Source organism: Globicephala melas, chromosome 12 (assembly GCF_963455315.2).
Source record: "Globicephala melas chromosome 12, mGloMel1.2, whole genome shotgun sequence".
Classification (NCBI taxonomy): domain Eukaryota; kingdom Metazoa; phylum Chordata; class Mammalia; order Artiodactyla; family Delphinidae; genus Globicephala; species Globicephala melas.
Window position 1 is genome coordinate 43,694,968 of NC_083325.1, and position 19,602 is coordinate 43,714,569.

The window sequence follows — 19,602 nt, forward strand, 5'->3', positions numbered from 1 at the left end:
AGTTAAGACTCCGTGCTCCCAATGCAGGGGGGGTGCAGGTTCGATCCCTGGTTGGGGAAGTAAGATCCCACGCGCTGCGCGGTGTGGCAAAAAATAAAAAATAAAGAAATTAAATATCTTATTTTTTAGTTGACTAAATTCATTTAAAGATTACATTTAGTAAAAATAATTTTAGTAGAAGCCTTTTCATCATTCATTAATTTCAAGATATCATATTTGCTTTTCATATTTTTATTATATGGGATATATAGTATTTAAGCTAATATTATACTAAAATTAAATGTATTTTTAAGTATTAGCCATTTAAAAAATTGTTTACTTTGGTTGCTCTCTAAAGGTAACCCATAATCAGGAAAATGTGTTTGATCTACAATGGATGGAAGTGACTGACATGTCTCAGGAGGAAATAGAACCACTCTTGAAAAACATGGTATTGCATCTAAAAAGACTTATAGATGAGAGAGATGAGCATTCGGAGGTTTGTAAATTTCTTTTAGTATATTAGGAAAGTTTACTTTCCAAAAAACTTCAGAGATTTTTCAGAATTGATACTTTGTTTCTTAGGGACAGGTAATAAAGTACTATATGTCTTTTGTGCAACACAGGAGCCAGAAAGGCTGCATAAGAGCCCCAAATTGCTAGTAAACACATTGCAATTAGGTTTTCTTTTCTCCTTCCTTTTAAATTACTCTGATTTTGTTCTTGTGTTTTTTAACTCATCCCCATAGTTCTGGCAACAGTACAGAAGTATGAAACTAAAAATATCGTTGATGTAAGTGGAAAAATCATTGCCTTTTCAAGGTAGAAGAATTTGCTTAAGGTTAATTTTGTAGTTTTATTGCCACATTTTGAGATTGGAAAAATAAATGTTAATAAAAGGAGAATAACAGGTGTTCTGAATAAAATGTCCCACAAAAGGTCTCATATTTTTGTAGTCAGTATAATGAGATATGATTTTAGAAAAGAGAATTATTATAAACTCCTTTAAGAGAGTACTTTGGTTTTTAAAAAGAGTAAAATTGCACCAGATTTTTTGCCTGCACTCTCTGAAAGCAGCCTTATAATTTTTAAAGGAGTCTAGACATTACTGCATGTGATGGTGAGTAATATTTTCTTAATAGCAGACCAAAGTACTCTGTCATTCTGGAGAATGTAAAACTTTGATTATTTGCTCCATTTACATGAGAGAGATGATTTGAACTTATTTATAGAGAATTTGATTACTCTTGGGACTAATGAAAGACTACATAGGCGAAATTTCTAAAGATTTTTTTGGAACAAAAAACTTTCACATCACTATAAAATATATTCATTTCTGATGGGAATTTTCAGTTTTTCTTAAGTCATTAAAAGAGAAGAAAATATAGGAAGTAAATATTTTAGAGCAACAACTAAATTTTTTTAAAAATCTAAGACAGTGAGACCAAAGGAAGAAAAGAGTGAGTTGCACAACATCCCTAATATATATCATCCTTACCCTGAGATATTTAGATTACTTTATTTTCAATCTGAACCATATTTTGAACCATATGCTATATAATTTTTTATGTTAGTGTCTTTTTACTGTTTTATCCATTTTCTATAACATTTCTCTATTTGCGTTTCAAGATATTAAAGGTATTTTGAAAAGGTGTCTTCCAGCTTCTTAGGAATTACTTCCAAAAAGCTGTACTTTGGTTTCATATGACTGATGGATATGTAAAAGTTGTTTGATCTCACTTACATGAAATAATTAATATGGAGTGAAGAAGGATGTTATTTTGGAGAAATATAAACAAAATACTTGTCATTACATGATTTGTGTCAAAACTAAAAGGAATGTGAAACACTATATAGCATGATTGTTTGAAAAACCGTTTAAAAATCTGTTATCCTGCCTGATTAAGCATTTTAGTTGAATTTGTTTTTCTAACAAGGAAAAAAATGTTTTCTAAATACCTGAGGCAGGAGAATGTAGTCACATTCTCCTGCCTCAGGTATTTGGAAAACAAATTTCTAGCTGGTTTAAACTCACTTCTCTGGGGGAAAAAAACTTCAATTTGGATAAACAGTGGACTAGTTAGAAAAGATAATTAAAAATAATTGTGAAAAATATTAGACACATGTAAATACAGTATGTAAATATAATAATTCGGTATCATTCAATTGGATTGAAACAAGTTCTTATTAACATTTTCCCTTTAACTTTTTTCTGCTTTTTTCTTCCAAAATATTTTATTAATTAATTTTATATAAAAAAACAAAATAGGAGAAAGTTATGTATCACACTGAATAGCATATTGAGAGCAATGTTTATGGCTGTGGTTTCTAATTTCTCTACAAAATTAACTAGCCATGATGGAGTAAAGAGAGAAAGAGTAAATATCATATTCATATTTTTTGGAGCACTTCAAAGTACAGATAGGTTGGAGCTAATTTTTAAGTGCAGAGAAAGCTTATAATAAAATAAGCTTTAAAAATAACAAATAAAAATCTGTACATTAAAGATATTTTTAAGGCCTTTCTGTGTACACAGCACTATGTAGAAAGAGAATTGTGGAGAGAAGAGCCATCCCATCAGGTGTTACAGGTCTGGCCCACTTCAGCTTGCAGGACCATCTCCTCTTTTCCCAAGGGGAAAGTGTCAGTCAGGCTGAAAAGGGCCACAGGCGTCACCAGGGAGACATAGCGCTCCTTGTCCGTGCTGTGCTTATCCGCTAGCACCATAGTGAAGGAATAGAATGGGATTCTGCCTGGACTGCAGAGCTAGTGCTGGAGGCATAATCTTTGTTCCTATCCTGCCAGTGAGGGTCGGGAACATGGCCTGCCAGCACAAGATGATGTGTTGAAGATCCAGGTCACACTGTGCTTGCTGTAGCATTTCTTGCAGCAGCCAGTAGAGATTTGGGGCTATGGGTGTGGACACAGTGAGGAGTCTCCTTTTCTCATAAAACTGATCCAGAAGTCATAAGACTGCTGTTCTGATGCCCACATTGATATTCATGGTTACACAGGTGGGCTCCATGCCAGACCAAGCCAGACTGAATTGACAAACTCAGGCAGGGCTACCCTGTGGCTTGTGGCCACCAATGCAGGACAACTTGCAAGTGGCTCCATAACTATTGCTGCTAGACATTTCATGTAACTGTTCCCTGGGACGTTGAATTTTGTCGCAGCATCTGACTCTGACTTTAACTAGAAATTTGCAGATCCCCTTGTTCTCAGCTCTGTCATAGACTATGTACTGTATCTTGTGATCTCCTTCAGGAAAATTTGAGTCTGGCGGGGAGGGCTTTTAGAATAACATCAGTAGAATGTTGTTTGCTGTGTCTGTTCCCTCGGGTATCTCCCAGGACACTGAGGACTGTCAGCTTATTAGGATCAGAAATGTGTTCTTTCATACTTGGGCACTTGATTCTGGGAGATTCCATATCATCACAGGCTGGTCGGCTGCTCCAGGCTTTGTTGTCCGCTCCCATTTCAGTGTGTATCCTGGCGAGCAGTAGTACTCACACTGGGAGTTGAAGTGGGCATCTAAAGCACTTAAATCCTCCACTTGCTGGCATGGCAAGAATTGGGAGCCGCAGGCTATCCACAGGGGATGCTCCCCCTTGTCAGAACAGAGAGCCCTTTTTTCTGTTTTTATTGATCTTTTGTAATAATTGTTTCACTTCGATCTAGAAAATATAATTTGGTCGCCCTGTTTTTAATTACCCTTCATTTTTTTGTTCTTAATGCTATGAAACAAGAATCTCTTCAGTCCTCTCCCTTTACCAAAAACCAAATATTTATCGTCACTGTTTATGCCAAGCTTTGTGTTATAAGTTTATTGTATACTATCTTAGTAAGTCTGCGCAATAACCCCATTTTATAGATGAAGATTCTCAAGTTCAGAGAAGTTAGGTAACTTGTCCATTCTAACTCCAACGCTTGTGTCCCTAACCTTTATAACACCTTTGCCTAAATCTGTGATTGTGCTGAACACATCTCTGATTCTTTTCCTTAATGACGAGTTCTATAAGTAGAATTATTGTCACCAGAATTTTTTTAGCATTGTTGTATCTTTTTATGTTCATTCTTCAACATATATTAATAAATACCTGCTTTTTGCAAGATCTTGTGCTAGAGTATGTGGGAGCAACAAACTGACAAACTTTCAAAAAAGAACCAAATATTGTTACAATCTAATAGGGAAATTATTTTAATAAACGAATTAACTGTAATAAAAATTTGAAAGTGACAAGTACCAAAAAAGACATATATCTAAAAAATATCTAAAAAAATACTATAGGAATTTAAAGAAGGAAGATATTACTTGCAACCATTAGTGGAATGTCTAGGATCGGAAGAATCAGAGAAGGCTTTAGAAATTAAAGGTATGCCTTAATAACATTTCCTGTCAGATTTTTTGAAAATGTTTGGAGTTCTTGAGCTCAAGAAACTACCACTATTAGAGAAAAGTCAAAATGTCTACATAATCTTTAATGGAAAATATCTGTGGATACTCTTACTTCTCAATACCAGGTTTCTTTCTCTTTAAAAAATATTTTGCAGCCCATAGATCTTTTGTGCTCTGTTTGTTGGCATCTGGAAGTTCTTGATACTTTAATTTCACCACCTGCTAATTTCAAACGTAATATGTGTCTTCAGTACTTTTCTTGAGTTTTCCGTTTTATGAATCATTCAGTTAAATATTTTTGAGCAGCTCTTTTTGTGCACACTACTATGGTGGATAACATCAGGGATACCAAGGAAGCATAAGAAAGATTGTATCTGGTTTATTAAAAAAAAAAAAACATTGTAAATGAAAAATTGTAAGACGGCATAAAATTAAGTTCTAGTTTGTTCATGAAAGAGATATTTAGTTAATACTGTGTGCAGGTGTTATTGTTAAAGACAGGAGATGTTAGAAGGCAAGATTAAAGATAATTGAGACAGTAAGAAAATATACAGATAAAAGTTGATTCTGTGAAGTTTGAGCTTGGGCTACTATGGAAATTAGTAACACTGTTCACAGAGTTACTGTCTCTCCCTTCACAGAGACAGAGAAGTTGGGCTGGACATACTGGGTAGATGGACAAGATGAAGTAATGTCAGTGAACAAACCACCCTTCAAAAAGTAGCACTGAAAGAGAAATAGTAGAAGGATAGTAAAGGAAAAATGTGATTTTTTCCCCCTTAGATAGTAGAAACTTGTATGTCTTTGAAGAACAAGGAGAAAAAACCAATAGGAAGAGAGAAATTGAAAATGTTATAGAAGTAAGGAATATATGTTGGGAATAAGAGATGCATAAAAATGGAGGAGTTTATCACAGGTGGTTTTGTTTCTTTGACAGTTGGAGAAGGGGTCATTTGTTGGAAGTGATGATAGCCGTTTGTAGTTGGGGGCTTATGTAGAGAAAAGGGAATATATTTACAACAGCCATTGTGGGAAAATTTTGCCAGGAAATCATCAAGATTTTCAATAAACGAATTGATGGGCATTGGAAAGAGCTTAATTGAAAGTGGATGGCAATTTCTGTAGTAGGGCTGTATATTTTTTTTGGTTTGTTTTGTTTTTTAGAGTTCTTTATCACCTTGGAGCAGAAATAGAAAAACTGATGGTAGGTAAGGAAAATGACATAGTGTTTGAGTCAGACTTGAATTTGAACTCCTGTTATACCTAACCATTAGATGTGTAACTTTGGTTAAGTTATTTAATCTATATGCACCTCAGTTTCCTTATGTCTAAAATAGATGTAAAGCCTCTATTGCCAATTATAGTATTGGTTAAGATCTTGTTGGAAAATCCCCTAGCTAGGGATTCTATAAATATTAGTTCCCTTTTGTTTTTTCCTCAAAGAGTGAGCCATGGTCAAAGAATGGCATGGTGGGCTTCCCTGGTGGCGCAGTGGTTGAGAGTCCGCCTGCCGATGCAGGGGACACGGGTTCGTGCCCCGGTCCGGGAAGATCCCACATGCCGCGGAGTGGCTGGGCCCGTGAGCCATGGCCGCTGAGCCTGCGTGTCCGGAGCCTGTGCTCTGCAGCGGGAGAGGCCACAGTGGTGAGAAGGCCTGCATACCGCAAAAAAAAAAAAAAAAAAAAAATGGCATGGTGGTGTTAAATTAGAAAGTAAGGGTGACATTTAACAGCCTAATTTTAGTTCCAGGGTGAGTAGAAACTCTAGGGTAACCAAGAATAATATATTTGGGCAAAAAGGGGGAACTGAGTGATTAGAGGTTCAGGCATAGGAATGGTGATATGGCGCAAGAGAGGAATGGTTCTTTCACTGGAGAAGACTGTATGTATTGGATTGGAAGTGGATGTGGAGTTGTAGAGAGAAAGGGAACTGGGAGGTCATATTCTGAGGTTTATCAGTAGGAATACTGGAATCTGTGAAAGCAGTAGTTGGACAGACCTTGATTTGTGCTCAAATGTATTGCAAGGATAAAGAAATGAATTCTGATGGGTGGTTTAAAAAAAGAAGAAGAAAAGTAATGATTCAATGAGGGCATTGTAAGACTTGGTGATGAGAGACAAAGTGAGGATGGTGATTTCATGTTCCTGAGGTGTAACTCTACCCATTCCATCTGGAGCAGAAGGACAGATGAAATGTCTACCAAAGACAATTTCTGTTTGCCTGGGAAGTTTGAAAGAAAATCTGAGAAAGTGGTTTAGAATAAGAGAATTTTCCAATAAGAGGAAAATTAGGGGAATGGAGGAATATGATTGAGATACATGTAGGTTAAATAGCCCTTAAAGTTCAGATTTAGGATAAATAGAAGATTTGTGTCCCATGGTGTGTCCCAAGGAATAAGTTAAGCTTTGAGATGGGAAGCAGATTAGAACTAGTATTGTAAGAGAGAGCATAGGGTATGGAGTGAAGAGACTGGTCTGGAGTCTTGGCATTGCTATGAACTAGTTGTGAGATCATGGGCAAATCAGTCTCTGTGCCTCAGTTACCTTAGCTGCAGAATTAAGAGGTTGAACTAAACTTCTGAGGTTTTTTTTAGGTCCCTCTGAGGTTTCTATTTACAATTCTAGAGGAGTGTTGTCCAATTCTGCAAGAATGGCAAGATTGTAATTCTGCACTGTCCAGTGCGGTAACCACTAGCTACTTGTGGCTGTTGTGCTCTTGAAGTGTGGCTAATGTGACTAAGGAACTGTATTTTTAACTCTTTAACTTTGAGATTAGCCACTTGTGCTACTGGTTACCATGTTGGACAGCACAATTATAGACACATCACTCTTGAGTTAATTTCTTTACTATGTCAACAAGTCTTTTATGCCTTTCCAACAGTTGCTATCTGTTCTTATTTTACCACAATTTACTTTTTTTTGTTAAAACACTGGGAAGGGAAAGAAGTATTAAGTCTTGTTCTTGTGTTATCTACTAAATAGCTCATCCATCTACTGTTGAATAAAACTTAAAAAAATGACAGCTAAATATGACAAAGTTATTTTTGACCAAAGAATTCTTTTTTGATATTGCAGTATAATACTTAGACTTAGTGACTAGTTTTGATGTGTTTGGTTCTCTGATACGTAAAATACTAAAAGTGATTCTGTGATTTATTTCTCTATTTCCTTAGACTATCGTTGAACTCTCTGAAGAGCGGGATGGTCTTCATTTTCCACCCCATGGCTCTTCATCTGCACAGTCACCTTGTGGTTCTCCAGGCATGAAGCGAACAGAAAGTCGACAACATCTGTCAGTGGAACTGGCAGATGCTAAGGCCAAGATAAGAAGGCTTAGGCAGGAATTGTAAGTTGTTGCTTTTCAAGGCTTGTTGAATTTATATAGTTGCAAAGGTGATCTAAACAACGTTTTTAGGCTTATGGAATATGGACGCGTGGTTCCCAGTTGCTAGGCTGTGTCAAAGTTTTTGGTAGTATTTGCCAAAGTGAGAAAAATAAGTAGACTGACATAAGGTTTTAGTAATGCTAAATCTTATCAATTTAAAGGATGCCCTTTATTCTGTATCAGTTTAAAGCATGCCCTACTTTTCTAGTGTTAGGATGTCCTTTCTTTCATAATGTTTTTCCTTAACAAATTGAGGTCTGCTTAATTTTTTAATTTCTTGAAATCCAAAACACTGGCAACCACTGATACAGATCAATAAGTTTAGCTTTTTTTAAATTAATGTTCTAAAAAACTGAATTTTTGGTATACAGTATTACAAAAAAATAATTTTGTGTATCTTCTGCATTGAGTAATTGAAATGCCTGAGTCATGTATCAATACTTAGAAATGGTAAATATTCTGGTTGGTTAGTGCTGATGAAATTAATATCTATTTAACTTTCAAAGATCATTACAGGAAAGTCAGTATAAATGTCACATAGGCATTCCTTGGTAAATCACATGGAAAGAAATAACCAGTCTCTGCTGGAGATTTTCTGTATTGCAGTTTAAAAGAACAAAGGAGTTTTGTATTTTAGGCTTTTTTTCTTTCTTTCTTTCCTTTTTCTTTTTTGGTTTGTCTTCCTGGATTTTGGGCTTTGGAGTGTAGATTTTAAATTTAAAACCACAATATAGCAATTAAGTTTATTTACTGATTGTTTAAAGCGGTTAGTTTAAGAAAGTGGTTGAATATGCAAGGTAGAAAAAATGTACAGTCCATAGGGAAATTTGAAAACAAAAAAATACAGCTTTCATTGTGAATGTCTGCATTATTATGTATCTATTGAAGTGAACACGCCCAGGATATTCTATAAACAGCTGCACCATGAAAATTAGGGAAGAGATTGCTGTTATTAGTTTGACTGGCAGTTAATGGATAGCCTAAACAGTGAGCACTAGTTGGTTCCATATAATTTAGCACAATCTTCTCCAGTCTTTAGATAAAGCATGCAATTAGAACTGCAGTGATGGCTGTGAATTCATTTAACATTTTGCACTATATTAGAATTTGATTTTAAAATAAAATTTACTTGGGCATAGCATTATTAAAATTCCAAGCAACTTAGAGACATTAGTAAAATTTGGTCTCATACGCTGATTGGAAAATGTAAATGAATAGTTTTAATGAGTAAATAAATATGCCAGATATAGCAAGTATTCCCAGTAACTAGCATTACATCAAATACCATCTCATATCTTCGTTGTCCTTTGAAAATGTGTCCCTTCATAGATTTCTTCTATTAACATTTGTTTTAAGTGTTTTTGTTGGGATAGATCTTTACTAAAGTGATGAAGTATGGAATCATGGTGGATAAATTTAGTTCAGGTTGCCTTATACCTAATGCAAATAAATAATTGTAATGAGAACATGCAAATTAACTAACACCATACTTGTGGGTGGTACATCATAATATAATTGCTTTGGATTTATTAACATACAGAGTAAAAGTATAATTTGCAATTTGGATAGAACAAGAAGTAATTCCTTATAAATTTCACTTCTAAGCGGCAGTTACCACTATCAAAGGCTTCCTTTAATAATACTCTCTGTCTCCATGGATCCCATGTTTCCAAAGAGTTTTTCTCTCACACAAATGCTTTTTGAAAAAAACAGTTTTATTGAGATCTAGTTCATATATCAGGAAATTTATCCTTTTAAAGTGTACGATTCAGTGATTTTTAGTTTATTTAGAATTCTGCAACCATCACATGCTGTCTAATTTCAAGACATTTTCATCACCCCAAAAGGAAACTCCATACCCATCAACAGTCACTGTCCATCCCTCTTTGCCCTCAGCTCCTCAGAACCACTAATACATTTTCTAGTTATATAGATCTGCCTATTCTGGACATTTCATATAAATGGATTCATATATTATGTGGCCTTTTGTGACTGACTTCTTTCACTTAGCATAATGTTGTCAGGGTTCATCCATGTTGTACCATATAGCAGTACTTCATTCCTTTTTATGGTTGAATAATATTCTCTCACATGGATATAGCACATTTTGGTTACTCATTTGTGAGTTGATGGACATTTGGATTGTTTCTACTTTTTGGCTGTTTAAATAATGCTCCTATGAACATTCATGTACACATTTTTGTGTATACATATATTTTCATTTCTCTTGGGTATTTACTGAGAAGTGGAAATGCTGGGTCATATAGTACCTCTATGTTTAACCTTTTGAGGAACTGTCGAACTATTTGGCTGCACCATTTTACATCCCCACCCACAATGTATGAGGGCTCCAGCATCTTGATATCCTCACCAATACCTGTTATTATACACCTTTTTGATTATAGCCATCCTAGTGGGTGTGGAGTGATACCTCATTGTGGTTTGACTTCCAGTTCCCTGATGACTAATGTTGAGTATCTTTTTTCTTAATAAATTTATTTATTTATTTTTGGCTACATTGGATCTTTGTTGCTGACCCACAGGCTTTCTCTAGTTGCAGTGAGCGGGGACTACTCTTTGTTACAGTGTGGGGTCTTCTCATTGTGGTGGCTTCTTTTGTTGCGGAGCATGGGCTCCAGGCGCGCAGACTTCAGTAGTTGTGGCATGTGGGCTCAGTAGTTGTGGATCACGGGCTCTAGAGCACAAGCTCAGTAGTTGTGACGCACGGGTTTAGTTGCTCTGCAGCATATCGGTTCTTCCTGGGCTAGGGCTCGAACCCTTGTCCCCTGCATTGGCAGGTGGATTCTTTTTTTTTTTTTTTTTTTGCGATACGCGGGCCTCTTACTGCTGTGGCCTCTCCTGTTGCGGAGCACAGGCTCCGGACGCGCAGGCTCAGCAGCCATGGCTCACGGTCCCAGCCGCTCCGCGGCATGTGGGATCTTCCTGGACCGGGGCACGAACCCGCATCCCCTGCATCGGCAGGCGGACTCTCAACCACTGCGCCACCAGGGAAGCCTGGCAGGTGGATTCTTAACCCCTGCGCCACCAGGGAAGTCCTGTTGAGTGTCTTTTCATGTGCTTATTTGCCACTTGTATATCTTCTTTGGAGACATGTTTATTCAGATCCTTTGTCCATTTTTAAATTGAGTTCCTAGGTAAACTTTTAAAAAAAAGTAAAATTAAAAGCATTGAAATTTTTTTAATAGTTTGAGGGTTTTTAAAAAATTTTTATTTATTTTATTTATTTATTTTTGGCTGTGTTGGGTCTTCCTTGCTGTGTGCGGGCTTTCTCTAGTTGGGGCGAGCGAGGGCTACTCTTCGTTGCGGTGCACGGGCTTCTCATCGTGGTGGCTTTTCTTGTTGTGGAGCAAGGGCTCTAGGCACATGGGCTTCAGTTGTAGCACATGAGCTCAGTAGTTGTGGTTCACTGGCTCTAGAGCAAAGGCTCAGTAGTTGTGGTGCAAGGGCTTAGTTGCTCCACGGCATGTGGGATCTTCCTGGACCAGGAATCGAACTCGTATCCCCTGCATTGGCAGGCGGATTCTCAACCGCTGTGCCACCAGGGAAGCCCAAAGGATTGGAATATTCCTCAAAAAGTTAACTATAGAATTTTTATATGACCCAGCAATTCCACACCTAGGTATATCCCAGTAAAATTGAAAACGGACACTCAAACAGATACTGGTATGCCAATGTTCATTGTAGCATTACTCCCAGTAGACAAAAGGTGGAAACAATCCAAATGGCCATGAACAGATGGATAAACAAAATGTGCTTTAGGCACAATGGAATATTATTCAGCCATAAAAGATGAAATTTTGTTAGCTGCTACAACATGGATGAGCCATAGAAACAACTTGCTAAGTGAGATAAGCCAGGTACAAAGGACAAATATTGAATAATTCCACTTAAATGAAATATCTTTAATAGGCATATTGAGAGAGACAGAAAGTAGATTAGAGAGTTACTGCTTAATGAGTATAGAATTTCTCTTTGGAGTGATGAAAAAGTTTTGGGGATACATAGTCGTGATAGTTTAACAACACTGTAAATGTAACTAATGCTGCTGAACTGTACACTTAAAATTGCAATATTATGTTATATATATGTTACCACAATAAAAAAATTTGTTTTTAATTTTTAAAAAAGCATTTAACAACCTGTAAAGAAATATTTGTAAGAAATATCTTATAAAGCACAAAATGTAATAGCTTTTCATCAGAAGAAATTTTAATGGTACAGTCATAAGAAAATAAAATTAGCCTTTCCTAGTATTCAAATAAATTCAAACTAGAACAATAACATGGCATTTTTCAGTTGTTAAATTGTTTCACATATAGGCTCTTTTATCCTCTGCTAGTTGCATTTTAAATTTGTAATGAACTTTCTGCAGGGCAGTTTGACAGTATATACCAAGGACCTTTAAACATGTAATGTACTTTTAGAAATCTGTCCTGGGGACTTCCCTGGTGGCGCAGTGGATAAGAATCCACCTGCCAGGGCTTCCCTGGTGGCGCAGGGGTTGAGAGTCTGCCTGCCGATGCAGGGGACACGGGTTCGTGCCCCGGTCCAGGAAGATCCCACATGCCGTGGAGCGGCTGCGCCTGTGAGCCATGGCCACTGAGCCTGTGCTCCGCAACGGGAGAGGCCACAACAGTGAGAGGCCCGCGTACTGCAAAAAAAAAAAAAAAAAAAAAAAGAATCCACCTGCCAATGCAGGGGACACGGGTTTGATCCCTGGTCTGGGAAGATCCCACATGCCGCAGAGCACGTAAGCCCCTGTGCCACAACTACTGAGCCTGCGCTCTAGAAACCACATTCCACAACTACTGAAACCCGCGCGCCTAGAGCCCGTGCTCCACAGCAAGAGGAGCCACCGCAAGGAGAAGCCCGCGCACTGCAATGAAGAGTAGACCCCGCTCGCCACAACTAGAGAAAGCCCTCACGCAGCAACGAAGACCGAACAGCCAAAAATAAATTAAAAATTAAAACTTTAAAAAAACAAAACAAAAGAAATCTGTCCTGAAATATACAGGGCTTTATGTGTAATGATTTTATTTGCCAAAACATTGTTCATTACAGTGAAAATTGGAATCCACTTAAATAAATAAATTATGGTTCCTCTCTCAATGGGAATATTTCTCCATTCAAAATTAGGGTTTTTTAAAAAATGTAAGCAGATGCATGTATCTTTTCGAATTAGTGTTTTGTTGCTTTTTTTTCCAGATACATATCCAGGAGTGGAATTGCTGGGTCATATGGTAGTTCTATTTTTAGTTTTTTGAGAACCCCCCGTAGTGTTCTCCACAGTGGCTGCACCAATTTACATTCCCACCAACAGTGTATGAGGGTACCCTTTTCTCCACATCCTCAGCAACATTTGTTATTTGTGTTCGTTTTGATGGTAGCTGTTCTGACAGATGTAAGGTGGTATTTCATTGTGGTTTTGATTTGCATTTCCCTGATTATTAGTGATGTTGAGCATCCTTTATTGTGTCTGTTGGCCATCTTCATATTCTCTTTGGAAAAATGTCTATTCAGGTCTTCTGCCCATTTTTTAATTGGGGTGTTTGCTTTTTTGATGTTGAGTTGTATGAACTGTTTATATATTTTGGATATTAATCCCTTATCAGTCATATCATTTACAAAATTTTCTCCCATTCATTCAATGAAGTTGTCTTTTTGGGGTTTTTTGTTTAGTTTTGTTTTTTAATTAATTAATTTATTTATTTATTAATAAACAGGCTTTCTCTAGTTGTAGCAAGCGGGAGCTACTCCTCATTGTGGTGCGGTAGCTTCTCTTGTGGCAGAGCACGGGATGTAGGCATGTGGGCTTCAGAAGTTGCAGCTCGTGGGCTCTAGAACCCAGGCTCAGTAGTTGTGGCGCATGGGCTCGGCAAGTGGGATCTTCCTGGACCAGGGCTCAAACCCGTGTACCCTGCATTGGCAGGTGGATTCCTAGCCACTTTGCCACGAGGGAAGTCCCTGTCGTTTTGTTTTTGCTGTGCAAAAAGGTTTTAAGTTTAATTAGGTCCCATTTTTTTTATTTTTGCTTTTATTTCTTTTGCTTTAGGAGACTGATCAAAAAAAATATTGCTATGATTTATTTCAAAGAATGTTCTGCCTATGTTTTCTTCTAGGAGTTTTATGGTTTCTGGTTTTGCATTTAGGTCTTAATCCATTTTGAGTTTATTTTTGTGTATGGTGTTAGAGAATGTTCTAGTTTCATTATTTTACATGTAGCTCTCCAGTTTTCCCAGCATAACTTACTAAAGAGACTGTCTTTCTCCACTGTATATTCTTGCCTCCTTTGTTGTAGATTAATTAACCATAAATGTGTGGGTTTATTTCTGGGCTTCCTATTCTGTTCCATTGATCTATTGTCTGTTTTTGTGCCAGTGTCATACTGTTTTAATTACAGGAGCTTTGTAGTGTAGCCTGAAGTGAGGGCACGTGATTCCTCCATCTCTGTTCTTCTTTCTCACGACTCTTTTGGCTATTTGGGTCTTTTTGTGTTTCCATACAATTTTTAAGATGATTTAATCTAGTTCTGTGAAAAATGCCATTGGTATTTTGATAGGGTTTACATTGAATCTGTAGATTGCCTTGGTTAGTATGGCCATTTTAACAGTATGAATTCTTCCAATCCAAGAACACAGTATATCTTTCCTTCTGTTTGTGTTGTTCAGTTTCTTTCATCAGTGTCTTATAGTTTTCTGAGTACGGGTCCTTTACCTCCTTGGGTAGGTTTATTCCTAGATATCTTATTCTTTTTGATGTGATGGTAAATGGGATTGTTTCCTTAATTTCTCTTTCAAATAGTTTAATGTTAGTGTGTAGAAATTCAACGGATTTCTGTATATTAATTTAGTATCCTGCAACTTTACTGAATTTGTTGGTGAGCTCTAGTAGTTTCTGGTTACATCTTTAGGATTTCCTATCTGTGTTGCCGAACTTAGGTTCAGCTGCTCACTGTTTGAAGGCCAGTACTTGAGAGAAAAGTATTGGTTGGAAAAGAAAGGTTGCTTTATTCAGGAGGCTAGCAACCTGGGGAGAAGGTAGACTTGTGTCCAAAAACCAACTCTGAAGATTCTGCTTGACGATGAAAGTTTTTAAAAGGAGAATAATTTTGGAGGTGATCAGAGTCTTGTTATCTTCTCCTGTGTGCACACTCTCTTCTGATTGGTTGGTGGTGAAGTAACAGGGTGGTATTCCAAGAATCTTCTGCTCAGCCTGAAGTGACCATCCTCCACCTGGGTGGGGGACTTAGTTCCTGTAGGAGAACTCAAAGGTATTTTTATGTATATTCCTTTAGGAGGCATCAGGACCCTGCTTTATTGCTGCACAGCTGTTTCTTGACTATTCCTCCTTTGTTTCTACATTCCCTTCCTTCCCTGATTAGCAACTGTTTGAATCTGCCCTTTGGAACTCAGGGAGTGTCAGGAGGCTGAATGAAGCCTATTTCCTACAAACAAGAAACAGGGGACATGAAAAGGACTTGCACCTGGGAGGGTCCCACAGGGTCCTGCTCACTTTCATCCATAGTGTCATGTCATCTCCCAATAGTGACAGTTTTCATTCTTCCTTTCCAATTTGTATTCCTTTTATTTCTTTTTCTTATCTGATTGCTGTGGCTAGGACTTCAATACTATGTTGAAAAAAGTGGTGAGAGGGACATCCTTGTCTTACTATTGATCTTCATGGAAATGCTTTCAGCTTATCACTGTTGAGTATGATTTTAGCTGTGGGTTTGTCATATATAGCCTTTATTATGTTGCGGTATGGTCCCTCTATGCCCACTTTCTGCAGAGTTTTTATTCTAAATGGGTGTTGACTTTTGTGAAAAGCTTTTTCTGCATCTATCAAGATGATCATATAGTTTTTCTTTTTCAGTTTGTTAATGTGGTGTTCAAAAAGATACATGCACCCCAGTGTTCATAGTAGCATTATTTACACTTGCCAAGATATGGTAGCAACCTAAGTGTCCATCAACAGATGAATGGATTAAGAATATGTGGTATAAACACAAGAGAAAGAAAACACCTACAATAACAAACCCTAAACAATTAAGAAAATGGGAATAGGAACATACATATCAATAATTACCTTAAATGTAAATGGATTAAATGCTCCAACCAAAAGACATAGACTGGCTGAATGGATACAAAAACAAGACCCATATATATGCTGTCTACAAGAAACCCACTTCAGACCTAGGGACACATACAGACTGAAAGTGAGGGGATGGAAAAAGATATTCCATGCAAATGGAAATCAAAAGAAAGCTGCAGTAGCAATTCTCATATCAGACAAAATAGACTTTAAAACAAAGACTGTTACAAGAGAAAAAGAAGGACACTACATAATGATCAAGGGATCAATCTAAGAAGAAGATATAACAATTGTAAATATTTATGCACCCAACGTAGGAGCACATCAGTACATAAGGCAAATACTAACGGCCATAAAAGGGGAAATCGACAGTAACACAATCATAGTAGGGACTTTAACACCCCAGTTTCACCAATGGACAGATCATCCAAAATAAAAATAAATAAGGAAACACAAGCTTTAAATGATACATTAAACAAGATGGACTTAATTGATATTTACAGGACATTCCATCCAAAAACAACAGAATACACTTTCTTCTCAAGTGCTCATGGAACATTCTCCAGGATAGATCATATCTTGGGTCACAAATCAAGCCTTGGTAAATTTAAGAAAATTGAAATCGTATCAGGTATCTTGTCCGACCACAGTGCTATGAGACTAGATATCAATTACAGGAAAAAGTCTGTAAAAAATACAAACACATGGAAGCTAAACAATACACTACTTAATAATGAAGTGATCACTGAAGAAATCAAAGAGGAAATCAAAAAATACCTAGAAACAAATGATGATGAAAATGCGAAGACACAAAACCTATGAGCTGCAGTAAAAGCAGTTCTAAGAGGGAAGTTTATAGCAATACAGTCCTACCTTAAGACACAAGAAACATCTCAAATAAACAACCTAACCTTACACCTAAAGCAATTAGAGAAAGAAGAAAAAAAAAAACCCAAAGTTAGAAGAAGGAAAGAAATCATAAAGATCAGATCCGAAATAAATGAAAAAGAAATGAAGAAAACGATAGCAAAGATCAATAAAACTAAAAGTTGGTTCTTTAAGAAGATAAACAAAATTGATAAACCATTAGCCAGACTCATCAAGAAAAAAAGGGAGAAGACTCAAATCAAGAGAATTAGAAATCAAAAAGAAGTAACAACTGACACTGCAGAAATACAAAGGATCATGAGAGATTACTGCAAGCAACTATATGCCAGTAAAATGGACAACCTGGAAGAAATGGACAAATTCTTAGAAATGCACAACCTTCCAAGACTGAACCAGGAAGAAATAGAAAATATGAACAGACCAATCACAAGCACTGAAATTGAAACTGTGATTAAAAATCTTCCAACAAACAAAAGCCCAGGACCCGATGGCTTCACAGGCATACTCTATCAAACATTTAGAGAAGAGCTAACACCTATCCTTCTCAAACTCTTCCAAAATATAGCAGAGGGAGGTACACTCCCAAACTCATTCTACAAGGCCACCATCACCCTGATACCAAAACCAGACAAAGATGTTACAAAGAAAGAAAACTACAGGCCAATATCACTGATGAACATAGATGCAAAAATCCTCAACAAAATACTAGCAAACAGAATCCAACAGCACATTAAAAGGATCATACACCATGATCAAGTGGGGTTTATCCCAGGAATGCAAAGATTCTTCAATATACGCAAATCAATCAATGTGATACACCATATTAACAAATTCAAGGAGAAAAACCATATGATCATCTCAATAGATGCAGAGAAAGCTTTCGATAAATTCAACACCCATTTATGATAAAAACCCTCCAGAAAGTAGACATAGAGGAACTTACCTGAACATAATAAAGGACATATGTGACAAACCCACAGCCAACATCGTTCTCAATGGTGAAAAACTGAAACCATTTCCACTAAGATTAGGAGCAAGACACGGTTGCCCACTCTCACCACTCTTATTCAACATAGATTGGGAAGTTTTAGCCACAGCAATTAGAGAAGAAAAAGAAAGAAAAGGAATACAAATCGGAAAAGAAGAAGTAAGGCTGTCACTGTTTGCAGATGACATGATACTACACATAGAGAATCCTAAAGATGCTACCAGAAAACTACTAGAGCTAATCAATGAATTTGGTAAAGTAGCAGGATACAAAATTAATGCACAGAAATCTCTTGCATTCCTATACACTAATGATGAAAAATCTGAAAGTGCAATTAAGAAAACACTCCCTTTTACCCTTGGAACAAAAAGAATAAAATATCTAGGAATAAACCTACCTAAGGAAACAAAAGACATGTATGCAGAAAACTATAAGACACTGATGCAAGAAATTAAAGATTATACAAACAGAGGGACAGATATACCATGTTCGTGGATTGGAAGAATCAACATTGTGAAAATGACTATACTACCCAAAGCAATCTACAGATTCAGTGCAATCCCTATCAAACAACCAATGGCATTTTTCACAGAACTAGAACAAAAAATTTTACAGTTTGTATGGAAACACAAAAGACCCCGAATAGCCAAAGCAATCTTGAGAAAGAAAAACGGAGCTGGAGGAATCAGGCTCCCTGACTTCAGAGTATACTACAATGCTACAGTAATCAAGACAGTATGGTATTGGCACAAAAACAGAAATATAGATCAATGGGACAGGATAGAAATCCCAGAGATAAACCCACGCACATATGGTCACCTTATCTTTCATAAAGGAGGCAAGAATATACAGTGGAGAAAAGACAGCCTCTTCAATAAGTGGTGCTGGGAAAACTGGACAGCTACATGTAAAAGAATGTAATTAGAACACTCCCTAACACCATACACAAAAATAAACTCAAAATGGATTAAAGACCTAAATGTAAGGCCAGACACTATCAAACTCTTAGAGGAAAGCATAGGAGAACATTCTATGACATAAATCACAGCAAGATCCTTCTGACCCACCTCCTAGAGAAATGGAAATAAAAACAAAAATAAACAAATAGGACCTAATGAAACTCAAAAGCTTTTGCACAGCAAAGGAAACCATAAACAAGACGAAAAGACCACCCTCAGAATGGGAGAAAATATTTACAAATGAAGCAACTGACAGAGGATTAATCTCCAAAATTTACAAGCAGTTTATGCAGCTCAATATCACAAAAACAAACAACCCAGTCCAAAAATGGGCAGAAGACCTAAATAGACATTTCTCCAAAGAAGATGTACAGATTGTCAACAAACACATGAAAGAATGCTGAACATCATTAATCATTAGAGAAATGCAAATCAAAGCCACAATGAGATATCATCTCACACTGGTCAGAATGGCCATCCTCAAAAAATCTACACACAATATATGCTGGAGAGGGTGTAGAGAAAAGGGAACCCTCTTGCACTGTTGGTGGGAATGTAAATTGATACAGCCACTGTGGAGAACAGTATGGAAGTTCCTTAAAAAACTACAAATAGAACTACCATATGACCCAGCAATCCCACTACTGGGCATATACCCTGAGAAAACCATAATTCAAAAAGAAGATTCATGTACCACAATGTTCATTGTAGCTCTGTTTATAATACCCAGGACATGGAAGCAACCTAAGTGTCCATCAACAGGTGAATGGATAAAGAAGATGTGGCACATATATACAATGGAATATTACTCAGCCATATAAAGAAACGAAATTGAGTCATTTGTAGTGAGGTGGATGGACCTAGTCTGTCATACAGAGTGAAGTAAGTCAGAA

General features: G+C 36.9%; 1 protein-coding gene and 1 pseudogene across 11 annotated transcripts in view; one reads left to right on the forward strand and one right to left on the reverse strand.

Moving 5' to 3' along the window:
• CCDC88A (coiled-coil domain containing 88A) overlaps positions 1 to 19,602 on the forward strand; it is a 193,856-nt gene that overhangs the window by 114,509 nt on the left and 59,745 nt on the right. For all 11 annotated transcript variants that reach the window (XM_060309849.2, XM_060309848.2, XM_030877233.3 and 8 more), the window contains 2 exons: positions 338 to 478; positions 7,551 to 7,723. In XM_060309849.2, coding sequence (XP_060165832.1) covers positions 338 to 478; positions 7,551 to 7,723 — 314 coding nt within the window. The remainder of the gene's footprint in view (positions 1 to 337; positions 479 to 7,550; positions 7,724 to 19,602) is intronic.
• On the reverse strand, positions 2,557 to 4,304 carry LOC132598264 (sushi repeat-containing protein SRPX pseudogene; annotated as a pseudogene).